We start from the raw sequence: 22,191 nt of genomic DNA, 5'->3' as shown, positions 1-22,191 counted from the left end.
AAGAAATAAAGAATTTTTAGAGTGCTCTTAGGAGCAGATATCTTTCAGATATAAAAAGCATATTCTATGGGTAGATGAATTTACAATTAGATAGAAAGACTTTTATAGTCTAAATGGATCAAATCGACTGATCTTTCTGGAAAAAAAATTAAAGCAGAGACAGAATGATGATTTTGGAAAACTAGGAAAACATCAATAAAGGAATCGTGTCCCATTTGATACTACTGATTTGATGATAGAGTAATTTGACAATCAACCAATTTGATGTCAGTGCAAAAAAACTCAATCATTAATCAACTTTTTTTTTTTAACAACACTCCTGCAGTATGTGTGGTATGAAAGTCTGTTTACATGGATATAACTGCAGTACAAATAACAGAGATGATGACTTATTGTAATACAACAATGTTCACATTTTAATTAATGACAGTTTACAAATGTAGAATAAATAAGTGGGTTTTGTTTTCATTTCATTCATTATTCAACCATTTTGATGTCAAAAAATAAAAAATAAAATAAAATATTCATTTTTATGTATTTTATATTCTGAACTGAGCCTCCGTAGCTCAGTTGGTATAGACGAAGCTCTTTGGTCAGAAAGACTTGGGTTGGATTCCCGTCTACATGAAGAACTTTATCTGGGTCTGTTTTGACTAAAGATGAGTTAGCCAGTCTCATACAGAGGTAGAGAGGTTTTTTCACCCAGAAACTTGGGTTTTTTGGTCAGAGAGTTTTTTGTTCTGAGGGATAAAAATTTGTCCCTCAGAACACACAAACCAGCCCCGTGAACACACATGGATAACAGTCATGAATACTTATGACAATATGTGGAAGAGATAGGGTTCTCACCACATCATGCCCGTAGTTAACCATGAGTCACATCATGGTAGTCAACCACCTAAATAGGAGACAACACATGAATGGTAATACTCTGAACTGATAGAGTTGCTGCAGTGGACATGAGTTGAATTACACATGGAGGATGTTTGACACCTTGTGGATTAAAAAAATGAAGATTATATTCTGTTCCTAGGCGTCTGTGATCCGCAATTGTACAGAGAGGACCGAAGCATTATTAAGCTAACTCAGTGTATATAGAAAGGGGAAATAATGAATAGGAGAATTACAGAGGAACTTTTCTATTCAGTGTTTCAGATAATATTTATGCAAGAATACATCAGAAGAGGCTAAGAAAAACAAAGAAAATCCTGGAAAAGAACAATCTGGGTTCAGGTGAAATAGGAGTTGTCATGATGATTTTTACATTAAGATAAGTGGTCAAGAAATCTGGGATAATAACAGCCTATATTTAGCTTTTGTAGATCTGGAGGGATAAGAAGTTGATTATAAAAGATGTTAAAAACACTATAATTATATAGTATAAATGAGTCAGTATACAAAATAATATACAACCTGTACTTAAGTTGTAAATAAATTGATAGAATTGAAGGAAATATTGGAAGATATTGGAGATATCAGGTGTAAGAAAAATGCCCACTCTCTCCATTATTCTTCATCATCTATATAAATCACATTATGAAGGAGAGTAGCATTAAACCTGATATCAAAATCAGAAATATTCAATCAGCTCTTCACTTTATGTAGATGTTATACTTAATTAATAAATCCAGACTTGTATTACAGCACATGCCATTATAACAAACTTACTCCCTCACTACAACAAACTACCAAGAAGTCCCATAGGTGCTATAAGGAGCAGCAAATGATTACATCTTCAGTATTCTTTAACTACTCTATAATAAATTTGGGATGAAAATAAGCAATAAAAAGATTAAAGGAATGCTGAAAATAATTTCTTTAATCTTTTTATGATCAGGTAAGCAGAGAGATGCCATGATACTCACAAATGGATGATTCCCATGGCAAGCAAGAATGTTTGAAACGTATATTACACACTAACATTCTGCAACATGAATTATTATTAACACAACAAATTTAAAAACTTTACCTGAATAACTCCCTGTGTGTCAAGCCTAAAGTTAAAATCTCCAAATATGAAAAATGGAACTTTGTCATATTCGTCCGTTTGAAACCTGAAATATTTCAGAATATATGAATATATATAGCATACACTTATGACATAAATACTCTTAAATAGGACACAGTTAAGTTTTTTAAAAAGATTTATGAAGCTTGTAATGATTCCATTAACACACGTGCTTTTCATTGTACTTTGAGCACTTGCTATTTCAATTACATAGAATAACTGCTTACAACTCAAAGCTAGATAACTGGAAGGAGACCTTCACATAACCCTTAACTAATGTAGAGATCTGACCAAAGTCTCTGACATAATGTCCAATCCTCACTTTCACATGGTGTGCTCCATTAATATCCTGGATACTAAATGAATGAGGATGGACTGTCATTCATTATGATGAATGAGCCAGTCTTTCACACCAGTGGGGGAAAGGGGGGGGGGCATGCTTGGTTAAACAAGATCTCTTGATGTTTTCAAGAAGGAACTAGGACAAACAGTGAAAAGTCAACTACCAGAACAAACTGGACATCAGCAGAGCTGAAAATATGCATTGTCATATATGAGCTTATATAAAAGCTCATATAACTATTAATAGAAAATATGAACTGGCAGAAAAACACTAGTGGAGTACCACATCGACATAAATGGTGTGATTAAGGAAAAAGACCAAAAAGTGAGATCCTGTTAAATAATGAATATAAGATGTCATATTTGTGCAAAAGTGATGAGGGAAAGAAAAGTAGTTACAGTATTCAACATTAAATATGAGGATAAACTACTTGATTGGCAAGCAATTTATTATTATGTAACACCTCCTTCAAGGAGACCAATGACTTATCATGGGAGAGCACACTATCTTAACTCTTTACTTGATGCAGATGATCTTATCATCAAATTCCTAATATATACCCTCAAGGGGTGTACAGGATATGATAGTACAACATGAAAAATTTACATCATTACTAACTTCCTATCTACAATTTTCCTCCAAATCAGTCTGTTACTTGTCAAGACTCCAACATTATCAGATCTTATATTTCTATCATTTAAGGCACCTTTATACCGTATCAATCCACCTATATCTTGGACTTCCTCTGGGTCGTTTCCTGCCTACCAGGCAGAGAAGACTTGTTTTGCTAATCTTTCCTCGCCCATTCTGTTTAAGTGACCATACCACCTGAGATTAGCTCTGCTAATGCATTCCTGGATGCTGACAATGTCAAGATCTTTCCTAATATCCTCGTTTTTAATATGATATTGTGATGCCATCTGTTCAAGCCTCTAATCTTTCTCAGGACTCTCATATCTGCGGTCTCTAGTCTTTGGTCAAGTGTTTTACTTCTGACCCAGCTCTCAGATCCATAAGTTAAAACTGGTTTGAACACTGTCTTGTATACAGCTAATTTAATATTCCGACTAATTTCTCTCTTATTCCATATGAATTTATTCAATTGACTTTCTACCATACCAGCTTTGTTGATTCTGTTGTCCATTTCCATATTTAATTTACCGTCTTCACTAAAAATTGTGCCTAAGTAGCTGAAATGTTTTACTTGTTCTATAATTTCTCCATTCATAATGCAATTGATATTTTCCATGTTTCTGCCTATTTTCATTGTCTTTGTCTTTTTAATGCTGACGTTCATACCATATCTATTACAACAGTCATTCAATTTAGTCAGGGGAATCTTGCAGTCTTCTAGCAAATTTATTTAGAAGTATAACATCATCCACATAAAGAAAAGAGCAACCTGATATCAAAACCAATTTTGATATCAGGTTTCATACCACTTTCCTTCATAATGTGATCCATATAGATAATGAATAACAGAGGGGATAATGTACATCCCTGTCTGACACTAGATTTAACATTGAACCATCTTCCTGTACTTCCTTCAATTCTAACTGCTGACTTACAACTGAAATAAACACTAAGTATTGCTTAATATAATGCCCCATTAACACCATATAACTGTAGCGTTATATGGTTTTAATGGGGCATTATATTCCACCTTGTAATACGCCTTTTCCAGATCTACAAAACTTAAATACAGATCTTTGTTATATTCCTATGGTTTCTCAACTATTTGTCGTAAAGTGAAAATCTGAACCTGACAGCCTCTATTTGGCCTGAATTCAGCTTGTTCTTCTACAAGCTTCTCTTCCACAATCCTTCTCAACCGTTTCTCAAGTATACTTGCATATATCTTACCAGGAACATTCAGTAATGAAAGGCCTCTCCAATTCTCACATTCAGTTTTATTTCTCTTTTGATATATGGGTACTATAAGAGCTCTACTCCAATCATCTGGAATTCGTCCCTCTGTCCAGGCCTTCTGAACTATGCAGTGCAGACACTGTACAACTTTTATACCTCCATACTTGAGCATTTCTGGTCGAATATCATCTACTCCTGCTGTCTTTCCACATTTCAAGCCTATGATGGCTTTTTCTACTTCAAATATGGATATGTATTCCTGACTGTATGCCTGATGAGTGTTTTTTACTACTGTGCTATCACTGCTTGTGTCATTTAGCAATATTTCGAAGTAATTTCTCCATACTTCAAGGATATCTTTTTCTCCCGTTTGTCATTTCACCTTTATCATCTCTATTTCCTTTTACAGCACTCTTTCCTCAATTTCTAGGCTTCTTCAACCTCCTGCTACCTTCTTGATATTTATTATCTGTGTTCTTGCCAAAGTGCTTCCCATGACTTTTGTTGAGCCAATTTTACACAGTGTTTAGCTTTCTTACATTTGTCTCTGTATTCTCTAAGAACACAAGCTGACTTACTTGCCAAGAACTTTTGATATGCTTTCTTCTTTTTCTTCACTGCCTCTTTAACTTCCTGTGTCCACCATGGAGTTCTGATTTTTCTAACCTTGCACACAACCTCACCACATGCCTCTCTGGCTGAATCAATCAGTGTTTTCTTCAGTGTTTGCCCCTGAATCTCCAAGGTTTGGTTCCTGCTCTCCAACTATTTAATTTTTTCTTGAATACATAATATTTGTGTATTTTAGTCTACAGTTCACATCTGAGAGCTGCTCAACTTCTGTTCTCTTTAAAACTTTCTTACATGTTCTTCTTTTCAATATGAAATTCAATTTTATCCTGCTCAAGACTAAATGGTAATCACTTCCAATTTCAAATCCTCTGTACACTCTGGTGTCCTGCACCAGTGGGAAAACATCACTATCAACAATAACACAGTCAATGAGACTTTTCTTATTCCTTGCCTTCTTTCTCCATGTGAATTTGTGCACATTTTTATGTTGGAAAATTGTGTTAGTAATAACCAGTCCATGTCCTGAGCAGAAATCCAACAGGTATTTGTGATTATTATTAACTTTGCTCTTTTCTCCAAATTTTCCCAAAATATTTTTATATGTCTGACAATCATTTCCTACTCTGCTATGTAGATCCCCACAAGCACCAACTTTTTCTTTTTCATTGTATCAGTTGCTTTCTCTAAAGCCTCAAAAAAATTCCTTCACTTCTACCTTTGTAGAACCTTTTGTGGGACCATAGGCACAAATAAGTCTCATTGTCCAGTTCCCCATTCTGATATTTACCCACATCACTCTACTTGAAATTGCCTGCCATTCAAGAAGATTAGCCTTATATTTAGTGTTGAATACTATGGCTACTCCTTCTTTTCCTTAATTGTCATTGCCTGAATATAACATTTTGTATTTATTGCTCAGAAAGGGTCACCAGTTTTGGTCTTTTTATGTTTCAGTCACCCCTATTATGTCGATCTGGTACATATCTAATTCTTCAGCTAGCTCCATTTCTTTGCTATTCAGGCTTCTTATGTTGATAGTACCAATCTTGAACTCTGGTGATGTTGAGTTGGGGCAAGTTTTAGGATTTGTTCCAGTAACTGACTTTTCACTGTTTGCCCTGGTTCCCTGGCGAAAACAACAGAGGCCTTGTTTAACCGGGCAACGCTCCAGCTGGCATGAAATTCTGTCATGTTGTACCATGAGTTGAAATTTTGGTTTAAGCCAAGAAGAATACAATATGTTTGGCTAAATCTCAAATTGCCAGCCCATCCTCATTCGTTCAGTATCCAGGTAGATACCTAACAGGGTGCACTACGAGAAGGTGAGGATTGAACATTAGGTCAGAAGTCTTGGTCGATTTCTCTGCATTTCTTTGAAGGCTACGTGGAGGTCTCCTCTCAGTTATATGGCTTTGACGCTTAAGCATCCCTGTAGATAATCTTATACTCTTAAATAAATCTAGTACAAGTGTGCACGATTCTGTAACTAAATTGAATAACTGATGTAACAAATTTGACATGGTAATCAGTAATAAAAATACAAGAACTGTAACATTGTTCTTATATTTTTATCACTGATAAAATAAAAAGAAAGAACTATGAAAATAATCAGGCACATTGAAAATCGGTTGCATCATGAATGGAGAACCTGTAGAACAAATAAATTATTTCAGAATGAGTGACACCATTTTTAATGAAGATATGAAATTAAACATGGAAACAGTTAACAAAATAAAAGCTTGTATGGTAGAGAATCAACTGAATAAATTCACATGGAATTGTTCACACCAATTTTAGCTTTTGAGAAAAATTAAGGAAGTGAACAGACTGCATCAGTGGCAACATCATATAAAAATGAAGATATCAGAAAGGAACTTGACATTGTTAGCAGTCAAAAATAAAGCAATGTTAAAATAAGATTGGTTATGGTTAAACAAAAAGGGAAAGAAAGGTTAAAAACAAGTTTGATGGCTGGAAAAAGGCAGGTGATCAAGATCTAGATGGTACAGTTCGAAGTACCTTAGAAGAACAGAATGAATGATAGCATGAACATGAGCTTACAGACAAGTAATAATACTTTAATTAAAATGAGAGACCTGTTGGAAATGGGAAAATGAAGTAACTGAAGTTAATGCTGAAAGCTGTGAAATTGAAAGTGTTGTAGTGAATGGAGTTCCAGGTTTAAATGATAGTGAAAGAGAATATAAATGAGGTGCCTGAAAGTAGTGGTAAGATATAAGAAAGTTAAACAAATGGACTGTAAGAAAGTGAGCATGATAGATAGCGATGATGAAAGTGTGACCAACCTGGTAGAGACAGCAAAGAGCAGTGAGAAAGTGATTCAGGATATGAAAGCAGAGTTGGTGAAGATGAGGCAAGAGATGAAGCAAACGCAGATTGAAATGAGGAAAATAACAGGTATGTATGGAAGAGAGAGAAAGGCTGGAATAAAAGATAACAGTGTGGAGGCGTCCAGCAATTTGAGATTGGTCATGTATGGTACCTCCAAGGAGTCTAAGGATTCATCATGGGAGAGCACACTACTCTTCTACACAACTCATCATCTCCTGTACTCAATCCTCCACCTACACAACCACACCACTAATGATTACTACCATCAACACATAACACCATTCTACCACTCACCAATTTTAAGTAGTGATATGGGTGCATTTCAAAATGGGGAACTGGATAATGAAACTTATTTGTGCTTATGGGCTAAAAAAAAAAATAATAATAATAATAAAAAGTGCTATTTTTGGAAATTTAAACAGCAGAGCAAGAAATGAATATAGGGCATACAGAAAAATTTGAAGAAAATTGCAAACCTAATAATAACAGGACATACCTAGATTGTTGTTTGGGATACAGAGTCAGACTAGTCATCACTAGCACCATGTTCCAACATAAAGATGTTCACAAATTCACATAGAGAGTCAATTGATTATGTTATTGTAAATAGTGATATCTTCACCATGGTTCAGAACAAGGGTATACAGTGGATTTGAAATAAGAAGAGCTCGCTGTTTAGTTATGAACAGGATAAGAATGCAGGCACAGGGAACTTTATACACACTTCAGGATGTTCAAGAGGATGTTGATATTTTCAGATTTATTCGATCTGTTAACATCTGCCTTGAAGAACACACAAAAATTATATCCACAATCATCTGTATGGTAAGTTAGGATTGGCAAATCATACTCTGAATACTCCTTCACATAGGATCAGATGGAGGAAAACATCATTATTATTATTACACAGAAGTCATTAAAGGTCTGAGAGACCATTTATAAAATCAGCATCGGGTATAAAGCATCTTCCCAACCTCAACACAAGTAAGTTTGCATTAATTTATCAAAGATCTGGGTGACTATCATTTTAAGACCTAATAGCCTGACTTGTCTAAATTAACTTCATGGTTATCCAACCCATACAGGGCACTATGTAAGGACATTACTTCTATTGTTATAATTTAAACTGTTTTCCTCAATTACATAACTGTGGTCTCATGATGCTAGTTAAAAACACCGCAAAATATTAGTGAGCTTAATGAATATTTTCCCCGCTCTTGGTGTTGTTTATACTCTAAAGCATTATTATGAATCATCAATGACACCTAAGCCTTTCTATACATATAATACAGGTAGAAGATCTCTAGAAGACTAAAATATAATTGATATCAAAATTGGAGATTATATCAAAACTGGAGATGTTAATGTCAGCTCTTTGCTTTATGCAGATGATGTTATACTTCTAAATAAATCCGCTACAAGTCTGCAAGATTCTCTGACTAAATTGAATAGCTGTTGTAATAGATATGGTATGAAGGTCAGCAATAAAAAGACAAAGACAATGAAAACAGGCAGAATCATTGAAAATGTCAACTGTGTTGTGAATGGAGAACCTGTGGAACAAGTAAAACATTTCAGCTATTTAGGCACGATTTTTACTGAAGATGGTAAATTAAATATAGAAATAGACAACAGAATCAGCAAAGCTGGTATGGTGAGAAGTCAATTGAATAAATTCATATGGAATAAGAGAGAAATTAGTCGGAATATTAAATTAGCTGTATACAAGACAGTGTTCAAACCAGTTTTAACTTATGGATCTGAGAGCTGGGTCAGAAGTAAAACACTTGACCAAAGACTAGAGACCGCAGATATGAGAGTCCTGAGAAAGATTAGAGGCTTGAACAGATGGCATCACAATATCATATTAAAAACGAGGATATTAGGAAAGAACTTGACATTGTCAGCATCCAGGAATGCATTAGCAGAGCTAATCTCAGGTGGTATGGTCACTTAAACAGAATGGACAAGGAAAGATTAGCAAAACAAGTGTTCTCTGCCAGGTTGGCAGCAAAACGACCCAGAGGAACGTGTGGACAGACTTATGTGTTCGTCGAACATGTTGTTTATTATTTTAACGGTATAATAGAACACAGAAACTAAGTAAATAATTAATTTATTAACTTGATGCTGATATTTCGCTGGTATTATAACCAGCATCTTCAGAGCACAAAAACACTGTTTGTCACAATACGCGAGACTAAAACAACATGGTGTACTTAAACAAAATTGTAGCAGCAACACAAAGACTAAAGTCCTGATTTTGGCGCCCTCTATCTGAAAAAAAAAAAAAAAACCATCATATATTACTAGAGTCCTAGAAAAGTGCTAGTTTTTTCTTAATATGACTGTCTCCCAGATCTTCGGCAAGTTAATACAGCCATATTTGTTGAGATTTGGAGTGTGTTTTAGGGCTTCTGTCGCCTCTAAGAACAATCTCTCTGATTTATACAGGTTTCTGTGTAGTACTTTTGTGTTTTTCGAGTTGATCCTGTGTGCAGGGGTATCCAGAGCATGGTCTGCTAGGCCCGACTTCCCATAATGATAATTCCGGACGTATCGTTTATGTTCGCTGATGCGGATATTCACAGTTCTTCCTGTTTGACTGTAGTAGGCTTGATTGCATGAGCAGGGTACTTGGTAGACTCCTGGATGTGATAAAGGAGGAATGCTGTCCTTGGGTGAGCGGATGAGGGTGGCTAATATGCTACATGGTCTGAATGTAGTGCGTAGTTTATGTTTATTGAGAATTCTTGAGATCTTTTCGGATGTGCCTTTAATGTAAGGGATGGTGACTGTTTTGTTGTAGTTCTCTGTGGTGGATGGTGGGAGGGGTTTCTTAGGAGTGTTTAGTATTTTGTTTATTTTATGTGGATTGTAGCCGTTGGCCAAGAAGGTGTGGCGTAAGTGAGTCAGTTCAGTAGTAAGAGCCTTGTCATTGGAACAGATTGCTCTCGCTCTATGGGTTAGCGTTTTTAATATGCCATATTGTTGAGAAGGATGACGGTGTGATTGTTTGTGTAAGTATCTGCCTGTATGTGTGGGATTTCTAAAAACTGAAAATGATAAGGAACCATCTGGGAGACGTGTGATGAGTGTATCCAGGAAGGGCAGACAGTTGTTGGCTTCCAGTTCCATAGTAAAGTGGATTTTTGGATGTTGGTTATTTAAATGTGCTAAGAATGTTTTCAATGTCTCAGGGCCATGTGGCCAAATAGCAAACACATCATCATCAACATAGCATAGCCAAAGTTTTGGTTTGAGAGTGGCTGTATTGATTGCTTGTTTTTCCAGGTGTTCTATGTAGAAGTTGGCTGGGAGGGAAAGGGGGGAGCCCATGGCTGTCCCATCAATTTGTTTGTATATTTTCCCTTTCCATGTGAAATATCCTGCATGTATTGTGAATTTGAATAGTTCAAATATATCAGGGGGGAAGTGTGACTTCAGTAGATTGAGGGTTTCTATTAGTGGTACATTTGTGAATAGTGAAGTGATGTCAAAGCTTACTATTAAGTCTGAGCTTTTTAGGGTAAGGTGTTGTAAGATGCTTTTTAGGTGTGCTGAATTTTTGACAAAGGAGGGAGAATTGTTAGTGAGAGTGGCTAGTAGCTTCGCTAAATGTTTAGCCAGTTTGTATGTGGGACTATTTATACTGTCCACAATTGGGCGTAGGGGTGTGCCTGGTTTGTGAATTTTTGGTGATCCATAGATCCTCGGTGTTTTAACATGGAAGGGTTTGAGTTTGTTAACTGTGTCTTTGGGCCAGGAAATGACTTTTTTTAATAATTTTCGTGCCTTATTCTTTTGTGTGTTGGTGGGATTGCGATCTATAATTTTGTATGTTGACTGATCTTGTAATAGTGTGTGCATTTTGTTTTCATATTCAGTTGTGTCCATCAGAACGGTTGCATTTCCTTTGTCTGCTTTTGTTATGGTAATCTGACTGTTGTTGTGTAACTCTTTTATAGCAATGAATTCCTTATGTGGGATATTATTTTTGGGAGGCTTGGACTTGATTAGGATGTTGGCTACATCTAAACGTATGTTGTTAGCTATTGTTGGAGGCAGGTCGTATATTCCTCGTTCGATGGACGCCATTATTTCGGCTTTTGGAACTTGCTTGGGAGTTATGGCAAAGTTGTGCCCTCGACTTAAGCAGTCGTGGCCTCTTTGCTTAAGGTGAGTGACGATAGACACCACTCGCCAGGAATTAGCACAAGCAAATACAACCATCAGCGCATTGCGAGAATCACTGCATAATATTCTAAATACGGAACTTTGGCAGATCTTAGAGTACATCACCGACGCAACGGCAAAAAAAGAATTCGACAGAGTCAAAAACCGGCACCAAAATAAGTTCGAAAATCTACAACAACGGAACACCATACAACGACCACAATTACAACAAGACCTCGTCGTCGTGAATCTATCGTCACTTAGAGGTAAGATTAGATTGTTCTTAGAGGCGACAGAAGCCCTAAAACACACTCCAAATCTCAACAAATATGGCTGTATTAACTTGCCGAAGATCTGGGAGACAGTCATATTAAGAAAAAACTAGCACTTTTCTAGGACTCTAGTAATATATGATAGTTGTTTTTTTTTTTTTTTTTCAGATAGAGGGTGCCAAAATCAGGACTTTAGTCTTTGTGTTGCTGCTACAATTTTGTTTAAGTACACCATGTTGTTTTAGTCTCGCGTATTGTGACAAACAGTGTTTTTGTGCTCTGAAGATGCTGGTTATAATACCAGCGAAATATCAGCATCAAGTTAATAAATTAATTATTTACTTAGTTTCTGTGTTCTATTATACCATTAAAATAATAAACGACCCAGAGGAAGACAAAGATATAGGTGGATTGATACGGTACAAAGTGCCTCAGACGATAGAAATATAAGATCTGATAATGTTGGAGTCTTGACAAGTAACAGACTGAATTTGGAGGAAAATTGTAGATAGGAAATTAATAATGATGTAAATTTTTTCATGTAGTACTATCATATCCTGTACACCCCTTGAGGGTACATGGCAGGAATTTGATGATGATGATGATAATATTGGAATTATGACAAATAGCTGATAGATTTAGAGAAACCTAAATGTGTAAAACACATTTAGGTTTACACTAAATATGTTTTACATATTTAGTGTAAAACACATGAAACACATAAAACAAAAAAAAATGTGTTTCCACAATATGTTTTTCACACATTGTGAAAAACTTCACACAACATTCACACATTGTGATTGAACTGAAGTTAGTGATTGTTCATGCCGACTTAATAAATCCTGAGGTTCATTGAAATATTATGAGGTTTCCCAGATTAAATCTGCATCTAGAGGTAAAGGATTGTTCGGAATCAGAAGATGGTAATCTTTAACACCTTTGTCACTTACTGACTTAAGAATTCATTCAAGTCTTAGTATTGCCTCATTATACTGAGCATAAGAATGAGTAGAATGTTCTTGGTGTAAGATATCTTCCAAAAAATTATTTTTGTAAGTTGACTATAGTGATAGAGGATCAGTCATGTTGTAGTGAACTGACATTACAGCGAACAAAAGGTGAAAAGATGATAGCGAGTTTGAAATTATTGCATCACCAAGACAATTGGACGGACCAGTGAGAAGCATCTTCTATCAAATTCAAAGCATCCTGGTATGTTGGATGTACTACACCATTTACTGTTCTTAGGTCACAAAACGATTTTGGTCCTTAGTACTCATCAAGAGCACTCGTAAATAAAAGCATTCAGCATTATTGGGATGTACACTATAAACACAGCCTAGAGTAATGCTGTTTTTCACACCAGGATAACGGTGGCACCCTGTCTTCTTCTTCACTGCAATTTAATTTGATGCCAGGTGTAGTATGTAGGTACCACGTTATAGGTCAGTGTTTGGGAAAAATATCTTCAATTCATAGCTTTAAAAAAGACTGTTAATGTTGTGTCCCTTGGTGACTCCACTATCTCGAAAATAGTCAGAGTATACTTCACAGAAAGTAATTCTCTTTGACCATTTTCGAGATGAACTATGGTTGGATGGTACTTACAAAAATCAAAAGATAAAATTGGCAAAATAGCATCAGAGGTACTGATGTATCGTCTATTTTGGTATAGATCTGCTTCACTACATTTATTTTGAAAACAAAACGTAGCTTTGTCTGAGCCCTTGTTGATATACTTGATATATTTGATAAATTTCACGAAATTGCAAATTTCAACATACATGTGTGCATTAAAGGTTCCCAACAAAACTGAATTATAAGACACTATATATAGTGATTATCAATTTCAAAAGTTTCTTGGCGATCATGTATGGTAGCAATTCAGCCACCACCTGAAGGAGTATATCAACGATATCGTGCATATCCATCCTCACCTGTTTGAGTTTCATTGATAAGTTCTAGAACAAGACCAAATAGATCTCTCTCTCTCTTCCTCTCTATGTTCACTGGGCATCTACAGATGCCGTATAGTCACTCTGATGCTCGGTGATGTGCCACCCAGGCCTCGCCATGTAGTCTTGTCGTTTGCTTTTCTGGCATCCTCAACTCTCTGAAGATCAGTCCCTCCAACACACACACACACACACACACACACACACACACACACACACACACACACACACACACACACCATCTATCCATCCATCTCATTGATGGTCTACCCCTTCTTCTTTTTCCAGGAACTTTACCTTCTATTACTGTTCTGAGAAGTCCCTTCTTCCATCCTTTCTGTGTGTCCAAAATATTTTAACTTTCTTCTACAATATCCTTAAAGAGCCTTAAAGTTCTACTGATCTTTTCTAACACCCATTCAATTATATGCCTTTCAGTGTATGATATCCTCAACAGCCTTCTGTAACACCACATCTCAAAAGCAGATATCAGTTTCTTATCTGACATCTTTAGGTTCCAAGTCTCACATCCATCAGTCGCTGTTGAAAAAACAACTGCATCGAAATTTCTCAACTTTGTTCCCATGGAGATAGATCCATCCTTCCAGATTTTAGGCAGGTCTCTGACTGTTGTTTTAGCCATTCCTAACCTTTTTCTGACGTCTTCTGAACAGCAATTCTTCACATTAATAATGGATCCCAGGTACTTGAACTTGCTGACTTCCTCAATTCTTTCTCCATTAAGGTATACTTGTTTCTCAAGAGCTTCTCTGTTTGTATTTCCTTTGAAAACCATAATCTTTGTCTTGCTAGGATTGAGTTGAAGTCCTCTGTTATTACTGATCTTGTTAACTTTGTCAAGAATTAGTCCTAGTTCTTCCATGTCATTATAAAGGAGTACTGTATCATCAGCATACCTCAGATTACTGATCAATCTACCTCCTATCCTAATTCCTGTCCTGACTCATCCAATGCTTCATGCATGATGTCCTTCGCATATATACTAAACAAGTGAGGAGAAAGTAAACATCCTTGCCTAACTCCTTTTCCAACTTGAAGCCAGTCAGTCAATCCGAGACCTGTTCTTACCATGGCTTCTTGCTCCTTATACAAGTTGGCTATCAACCTGATAGTGTGTTGAGAAAAACCCATTCTTTTCATTACTTCCCACAGTTTCACATGCTCAACACAGTCAAAAGCTATAGAGTAGTCTAAGGAACACATTACCAGAGGGAGGCTGAATTCTTTATATTTTTCTATGATCTGTCTAAGGCAAAGGATCTGATCTCTGGTGCCCTTACCTTTCCAAAAACCTGCTTGTTCCTCGGGCATCTCTGCCTCAACTTTGGCCTCAATCCTACTTAGCATGATCTTCAATAAAATTTTGCTTGCATGAGATAACAAACTAATAGTTCTATAATTCTTGCACACCTTCATATCACCTTTCTTATGTAGTGGTATGAAAACTCACTTCTTCCAGTCTCTAGGCAATGATCCTGTCTCCCATATCCTTGTAATAAATCTATGAAACTCTCTTATCCCTCCATCCCCAAATAGATTGCATATCTAATTATAAGAATAGGCTAGGTGGTAATTTATTATGTCTATACACAACTACCAGGAGTATCAGAACCAAAGGGGGGTCGAGTTCATTGTTTTATTGAATATGATGTTGCCTAAGATTGTTGAAATGAGATTGAGTGTAATGGGTATACTATTTTTAGGAATGACAGAAGAGATAGGAGAGGAGGAGGAGGAGTACTATGAATGATATCAGATGACTTAAGTCCAGTGAGAATAGAAACACAAGAAAACAATCACGGTAACAATGTCCCATGCAGTAGTGAGTTTGAGTCTATCTGGTGTGAAGGAGAGGTTAAGAGAATGAAATACACTCAATTCTCCTTTTACATGGTAGATTGGTTCCAGAAAAAACCATGCATATGAAAACCACGTAAAAAAGAATATAGTGAACATGAAAAAAAATAAAAGAATGGTTCCAGATGTGAAAACCCGATACAAACAATAAGTTATTTTCAAACAAAATATTGAAAAATCGTTGAATAAAACTCTATTTAATTTTAATGGAATATTTTTTTTATTTTAAATACTTATTTAAAGTATATACATATGTATCTTTTTTAAAGAAAATAGTGTGTCACTAAAAAAACAGAAATTCGCAAAGGCTCACATACACGGCACATATGGTTATTAGTTAAATTTTATTCACCATCACTTTCTGACAGTAGCCGTATTCTTTTGTGTGAGACTGGAATTAAATCACTTCCATCACTTGAAACACTTCGGCCTTCTTGTTCATACTGCAATGGCGAAATGTTTTCTTCAGTAAAAGGAACTAAATTAGCACTAATTTCCAATAATTCTGAAGGTTATTTTTTTATTTTTATTTTTTTTTTTTACCACAAAATCTGTAATTAAATTTGCATTAGTAAGGTGGCGACGGTGTCACAGTTATTTCTTTCTATATCTTTGGGGTCTGTGACACCCCACCTTACTAATGACAGGTTAATCGTTGAGATCTTGTTTTGACTAGATCTTTGTATAATTCTTAATATCGCACCATACATGACTTCAGGTCACGTTTAAACTGTTCAGCTAGCTCAGTATTTGGATCATGTGTAAGAAAATGACTTTGCAATTTACCAGATATTTGAAGCCCTTCTTTAAGTAATCCTGCAGCGAGTGGAATCTCTTCATCATCATCACTTTTTTCTTTTCCATCGAGATTCTCAAGGACAGCTTCTATTATTTCGTCATCACTAACAGCACTGTCAGCCATTAATTCTTCAATATCTGCAGATGAAAAAATCATCAAATCCTTCTTTGCCAACTGCATGTGCTAATCTGATGATATTGGGATATTTAGTTGTATGCAAAGGCACAGGGTTTTTCTTTTTCACATATTCTGGCCAAGTAGCTTTCCAGCATGCATTTAAAGTTGATGGTTTCAATTCTGATAATGCCAACTTAGCAAGTTTGGTGCAATCCAAAATAGAAAATTTCTTCCATACATCAATAACCATTAGTAAATTATCCTTATCTAATTTATCCAAAATGTATTGGAATGTTCTTATGTAGTAAGTTTTGAAAGTAGCGATCACATCCTAGTCTAGTGGTTGTATTAAGGATGTTGTATTAGGTGGCAGAAAACAAGATTCCACATTCAGGTGTTCTAAAACAGGATGGCCAAATGCATTGTCTATAATCAATAAAACTTTTAAGTCCAGATTTTTTCCATCAAATAGAGTTTAAGGAACAAAACAATGATGGAACCATTCATTAAAAATTTCTTTTGTAACCCAACCTTTTTTTGTTTGCCTTCCAGTGCACTGGTAACATGTTAAAATCCACACTCTTCATTACTTACGGTCTTAGGGATCAATTAATGAGTAATGGTTTTAACATACGATCTCCTGAAGCATTGCTGCAAAATAAGTCACACGATCCTCAGCTGCTTTAAAGCCACCAACACTTTTTTTGTGATTTTGCTATATAAGTTCTACACGGCATTTTTTTCTAAAAAAGGCCGGTCTCATCTGTATTCCAAACTTGATCAGGAATGTAGCCACCATTTTAAATAATTTTGGACAGTTTTGAAAGAAATTCCCTAGCTGTCAGCTCATCTGAAGTGGCTTCTTTTATTTTTACATTATGAAACATGTATCTTTTGAAAAATTTTGTAAACCAACCTGTGCTTGTAGAAAAATCACAATTGTTGATTGATGTTGTTGGCTCCTTTTCCTGAATTGGTTTGTACAACCGTAATGCTTTCTGTTTGATGACATTTTCATCTAAAGGTATTCCCTTTTTGTGAGCAATCTTCTATTCACATCACTAGGGCCTTTACCATCTTCATTTCTATAATGTCTCTCATATACAATGACGACTTGGCACCTAAGTTTCTTCCATAAAGAACAGATTTTCTAATGGCCTCTTCATTTTTCTTAATCGTTCTCATGGTAGCTTCGTTCAGTCCAAAATATTTCCCTAAGGATGTTGAACCTTTTCCAGCTGCTAAACGATCTAAAATTTGGATCTCAATTTCTAAAGAAATAGCTTTTCTTTTCTTCTTCTAACTGAATTATCTGACATTGTGATTAATGGGGTAATGTTACAAAAATATTTGAAAATAAACAATAATTTTACTAATTTGATGTTATGCATACAAAACTTCAAAATTTAAAATATACCTGTATAACTTTATTGCATGAACAACACTTTCATGAACAAAACACAAGACATGTAAATGTTTTGAATTGTAAATAAGAAATTATTGTTTAGCAAACAGCTTAACTCCTTCCAAGTAGCCTTATATACACGGGCCTCTGGTAACAGACCAACTTAACTTCAAGGAATCACAGCATAGCACCCTTCTGCTTCCAAGAACCAACGGCAAGTGAATATAACGGATAATCTGTCGGCTTAACTTCGGGGGAATCGTAATTACAAAAAAACTGATTTTTTTCATTGCCAACAATTGTCTACATTCTTAGTATAGAGTAATCCCTGATATTTAAAACATCAACGGGGTTCACCAGAATTCAAGTTTAAGTACATATGTACCATTCTAGGAAATGGTAATTATAATGGAAATACCCTTTTTAACAGAACTGAATTCAAACAGAAATTTTAAAAATTAGCACCATTTGAACCATGTAAATCAACAAAGCTGGTGTAAAAAAAGTTTAGAGATTTTTAAATTATTTAATCCTTTAGACTGCACCATTGTTATTATTATTTGATCTCTTTATTTCTAACAATTATTTTTTTAATTCTGAGTGCTTTTATTTATTTATTTATTTGCACAAGGACTCATCCGATGGTGCAATGACCTCTTTTTTTTACTGTTTCTTTCAGAATCCAAAAAAATCACTGACTCGAGCAAAATACAAAATAAACACATTTAATAAAACAAAAACAATATATATACACTTCAAACAATATTACATAACTACAAATTTAATTGGATCCAAGGCCTTTTTAAAAATAAACTTACACTTAAGACTAGACTAGACTAAACACTTTGTTTTCACAATGACAAAATGTTTATAGCCAGTTTCTCTCTCTCTCTCTGTCAAGGTCCTTTTCCGAAGATATATAACTTTATTCTTCATTTTCACAGGATCCTTTCTTATCACTCTCTTTTTAGTAGAAATAATAGTTAGATCCGGCATCCTTAAGACAGATGAAACTTCCTAATCAGAGTTTTCTCGAACAATCCTTTAGAACATAAATAGCAATTTCTTCTTTTATTCACTAATGCTTATTGACAGTCTTAACTCTTCCACTTTAAAAAATTCACAGTTCTACTTTTCCCTTTTCGGAATCTACTATTAATTCTACTAATCTACTAATCTTCCAATTAGCGTTTCCTCAAATATTCCTTTTAAAACATCTATGGCAATATTTTCTTTTTATTTATCAATACTTATTCCACTTTGAAACTTCATAGTTCCACGATTCCTTTTTCGGAATATACTATTAATTTTCCTCCGACTGTCACAAAAAAAAACTTAAGTTCCTCCGAATCTAAATATCTGCAGCCTGTGTTCTTATTTCTTCCTGCATGCTGTCTTGTTTACACCCGTTACTCTGATACCGAATACCCTCTTTGTCAGCTGTCAAACACACATCAAACTTCTCGGTGAGCATGTGCACTCCATGAAACTGGCAAGCAAGAAGTTAGGTATAATGGCTGACAAGTAGATCACATTAGCATAAAGAGGATGTTTCTTCAAAACATAACACTTAATATTTTAAACTACTATAAAATTTTTTAAAGTAATGCAGCTATTCAAATCCAGTAAATACATAAATTTTTTAAATGCTTTATATATCACTTTGACAAAACAATTTCAATAATGGGCATATTGCAAGTGCCGACAATGCATGTTATGAAACCAAAACTAATAAACATTCTAACATAAACAACTTGTAAAAATATTCAGAATTTTAAATTATGATTATTTTTACACTGGTATGGTAGGAAGTCAATTGAATAAATTCATATGGAATAAGAGAGTAATTAGTCGGAATAGTAAATTAGCTGTATACAAGACAGTGTTCAAACCAGTTTTAACCTATGGAGCTGAGAGCTAGGTGAGAAGTAAAACACTTGACCAAAGACTAGACACCACAGATATAAGTCCTGAGAAAGATTAGAGGCATAAACAGATGGCATCAATGGCAATATCATATTAAAAATGAGGATATTAGTAAAGAACTTGACATTGTCAGCATCCAGGAATGCATTAGCAGAGCAAATCTCAGGTGGTATTGTCACTTAAACAGAATGGGCAAGGAAAGATTAGCAAAACAAGTGTTCTCTGCCAAGTTGGCAGGAAAACGACCCAGAGGAAGACGAAGATATAGGTGGATTGATATGGTACAAAGTGCCTTAGACGACAGAAATATAAGATCTGATAATGTTGGAGTCTTGACAAGTAACAGACTGATTTGGAGGAAAATTGTAGATAGGAAGTTAGTAATGATGTAAAATTTTCATGTAGTACTATCATATCCTATACACCCTTGAGGGTACATGGCAGGAATTTGATGATTATGATGATGAACCATGCAAAATCAAAATATGCCAAGTAAAAATAGAATTGCTAGTTTTTTAAACTGTGTTATTTCAAAATTTGTAAAAAAAGCCCATGTAAAAAGAGAATTACCTGTATATGGTGGGATGTTGCAACACTTGGCAGCTCAGTTTCAGGGGACAAAGAAATATATAGCCAATTTAGCCATAAGGCTAAATTGGTTATACATTTCTTTGTCCTTATGGGTACCAAATGAATGATCATTATGGATGACTTTAATTTTCCAAACATTGATTGCATAGAAGAGAAATCTCACTCATGATAAGAAAGAAGAGGAATTTACCGAATTGTTGTCAGACAACTTTCTCAAGCAGCATGTGAAAGAAGGAACTCGAGGTCAAAGAGTGCTGGATTTGATCATAGCGCCCGAAGGGATCTCTGTCAAGAATATGGCTATTTTACCACCAGTTGGTGACAGCGATCAAGCTGTGCTTTCATGGGAAGTATCGAATTGTATTGATGTGCTGATTAGAACAGGTTACATGCTGAACTACAAAGCTGGAAATTATGATCAACTTGGAAGATAACTACCTTTGGTCCCATTGTACCAGTTACTGAATGGAAGAAATGTCAACAATGCATGGAAATCTTTGAAAAAGTAATTAAATGATCTGAATGTATTCCTAGTGTTCGAAGAATAAATAGGTTGGAAACGAAATGGATGTGCAACCTTATTAAGCAAGAGATCCACAAGAAGAAGATGATGTGGAAAGAATATCATGAGAATAACAGTGAGGAGTTATGAAATATATAAAGCTCAGGCCAGAAAAGTGATGGGTATTGTGCAGACAACTAAATAGGAGTATGCAAAGAAATTGGTCATGAAAGCTAAAGGCAATTCAAAAGAATTGAATCATTATGCTGCAAGCAAAAGAAAGAATGGATGTGAAAGAATAACTTTATTGAATGCAGATGGTACTCGAGTGTCGGAAGCTAATGAGATTGTTCAATCAATGAGTGCTCATTTTGCTAAAATATATCAACCAGATGTATGTAACATGGTGTACAGTGCTACTGTTACATTGGATGAAGAGTTAGAGATTTGTGAAAATGAGGTTGAAGAGCTGTTACATAAGCTGGATAAGAATTTGTCAAAAGAGACAGATAGAACATCAGCCTGTTTGCTAAGGGAATGTCAGCCGAATTGGCTAAGCCTTTCACATGTTTGTAAAACTTAAGTCTCAGCTCAGAAGTGATACCGGAGGAATGGAAGGAATGTGTGACAGTTCCAACGTACAAGACTGGTGCAAAAACTGATGTGTCTAACTAACGACCTATCAATATCTCTGGTGTGGTAGTGAAAATTATAGAGAAGTCAGTAAGAACTTGCATACAGAAATTAATAAACAAACAAACTATACTCTGCAAGGAGCAGCATGGGTTTACTACAGGAAGGTCACGTGTTAGCAATCTGCTCATATTTTATAACAATGTTATGGGTGAGTTGGATAAAGGGAATGAATACGCTATGATAATTTTGGATTTTGCTAAGGCATTTGATAGGATACCACACAAAAAGCTGTTGTATAAACTGTAGAATATGGGAATGGAATATAAACTCTTGACTTGGATCAGATATCAAAAAGTGGTATACAGTGGGTGTGAAACTGCCAGATTTAAGGTGACCAGTGGTGTACCTCAAGGTTCAGACCTTGGGCCATTATTTTTCAATCTATACATTAATGACATTAGGCAGGATCTAACATCAGATGTGCAACTGTTTGCCGATGATGCAAAGATTGGCATGGCAATCAGGAATGCTACTGATATTCAGCTGGAAATTTGGGCAAACGAAAATGGCTGTCGGTTTTAATGTTAGTATGTGTAAAGTTATGTACTCTGATTACATTGATTATGATTACATTTCCAACACCATATTATGTTAGTGGGATTATGCTACAAGAAACTGAGGAGGTAAGGGATCTTGGCATAGGAATTTGAAGTTCGAAGGTTACATAGCAAAAGTTGCAAATACAACTCGGAGGACAATTATGATGTTGAAGCAAACTTTAACATGTAA

The 22,191-nt window shown here is 35.3% G+C and overlaps 1 protein-coding gene across 1 annotated transcript in view; it reads right to left on the bottom strand.

Moving 5' to 3' along the window:
* 5PtaseI (inositol polyphosphate-5-phosphatase A) overlaps nucleotides 1-22,191 on the bottom strand; it is a 458,282-nt gene that overhangs the window by 271,014 nt on the left and 165,077 nt on the right. The window contains exon 9 of the mRNA XM_090393013.1: nucleotides 1,970-2,054. Coding sequence (XP_090249139.1) covers nucleotides 1,970-2,054 — 85 coding nt within the window. The remainder of the gene's footprint in view (nucleotides 1-1,969; nucleotides 2,055-22,191) is intronic.

The sequence above is a fragment of the Typopeltis vanoorti genome, chromosome 5 (genome assembly GCF_054136105.1).
Source record: "Typopeltis vanoorti isolate ZY-2024b chromosome 5, IOZ_Tvanoo_1.0, whole genome shotgun sequence".
In the NCBI taxonomy this organism is placed as follows: Eukaryota; Metazoa; Arthropoda; class Arachnida; order Uropygi; family Thelyphonidae; genus Typopeltis; species Typopeltis vanoorti.
Note: the sequence above shows the minus strand (reverse complement) of the source record. Positions and strands in the feature narration are given on the sequence as shown.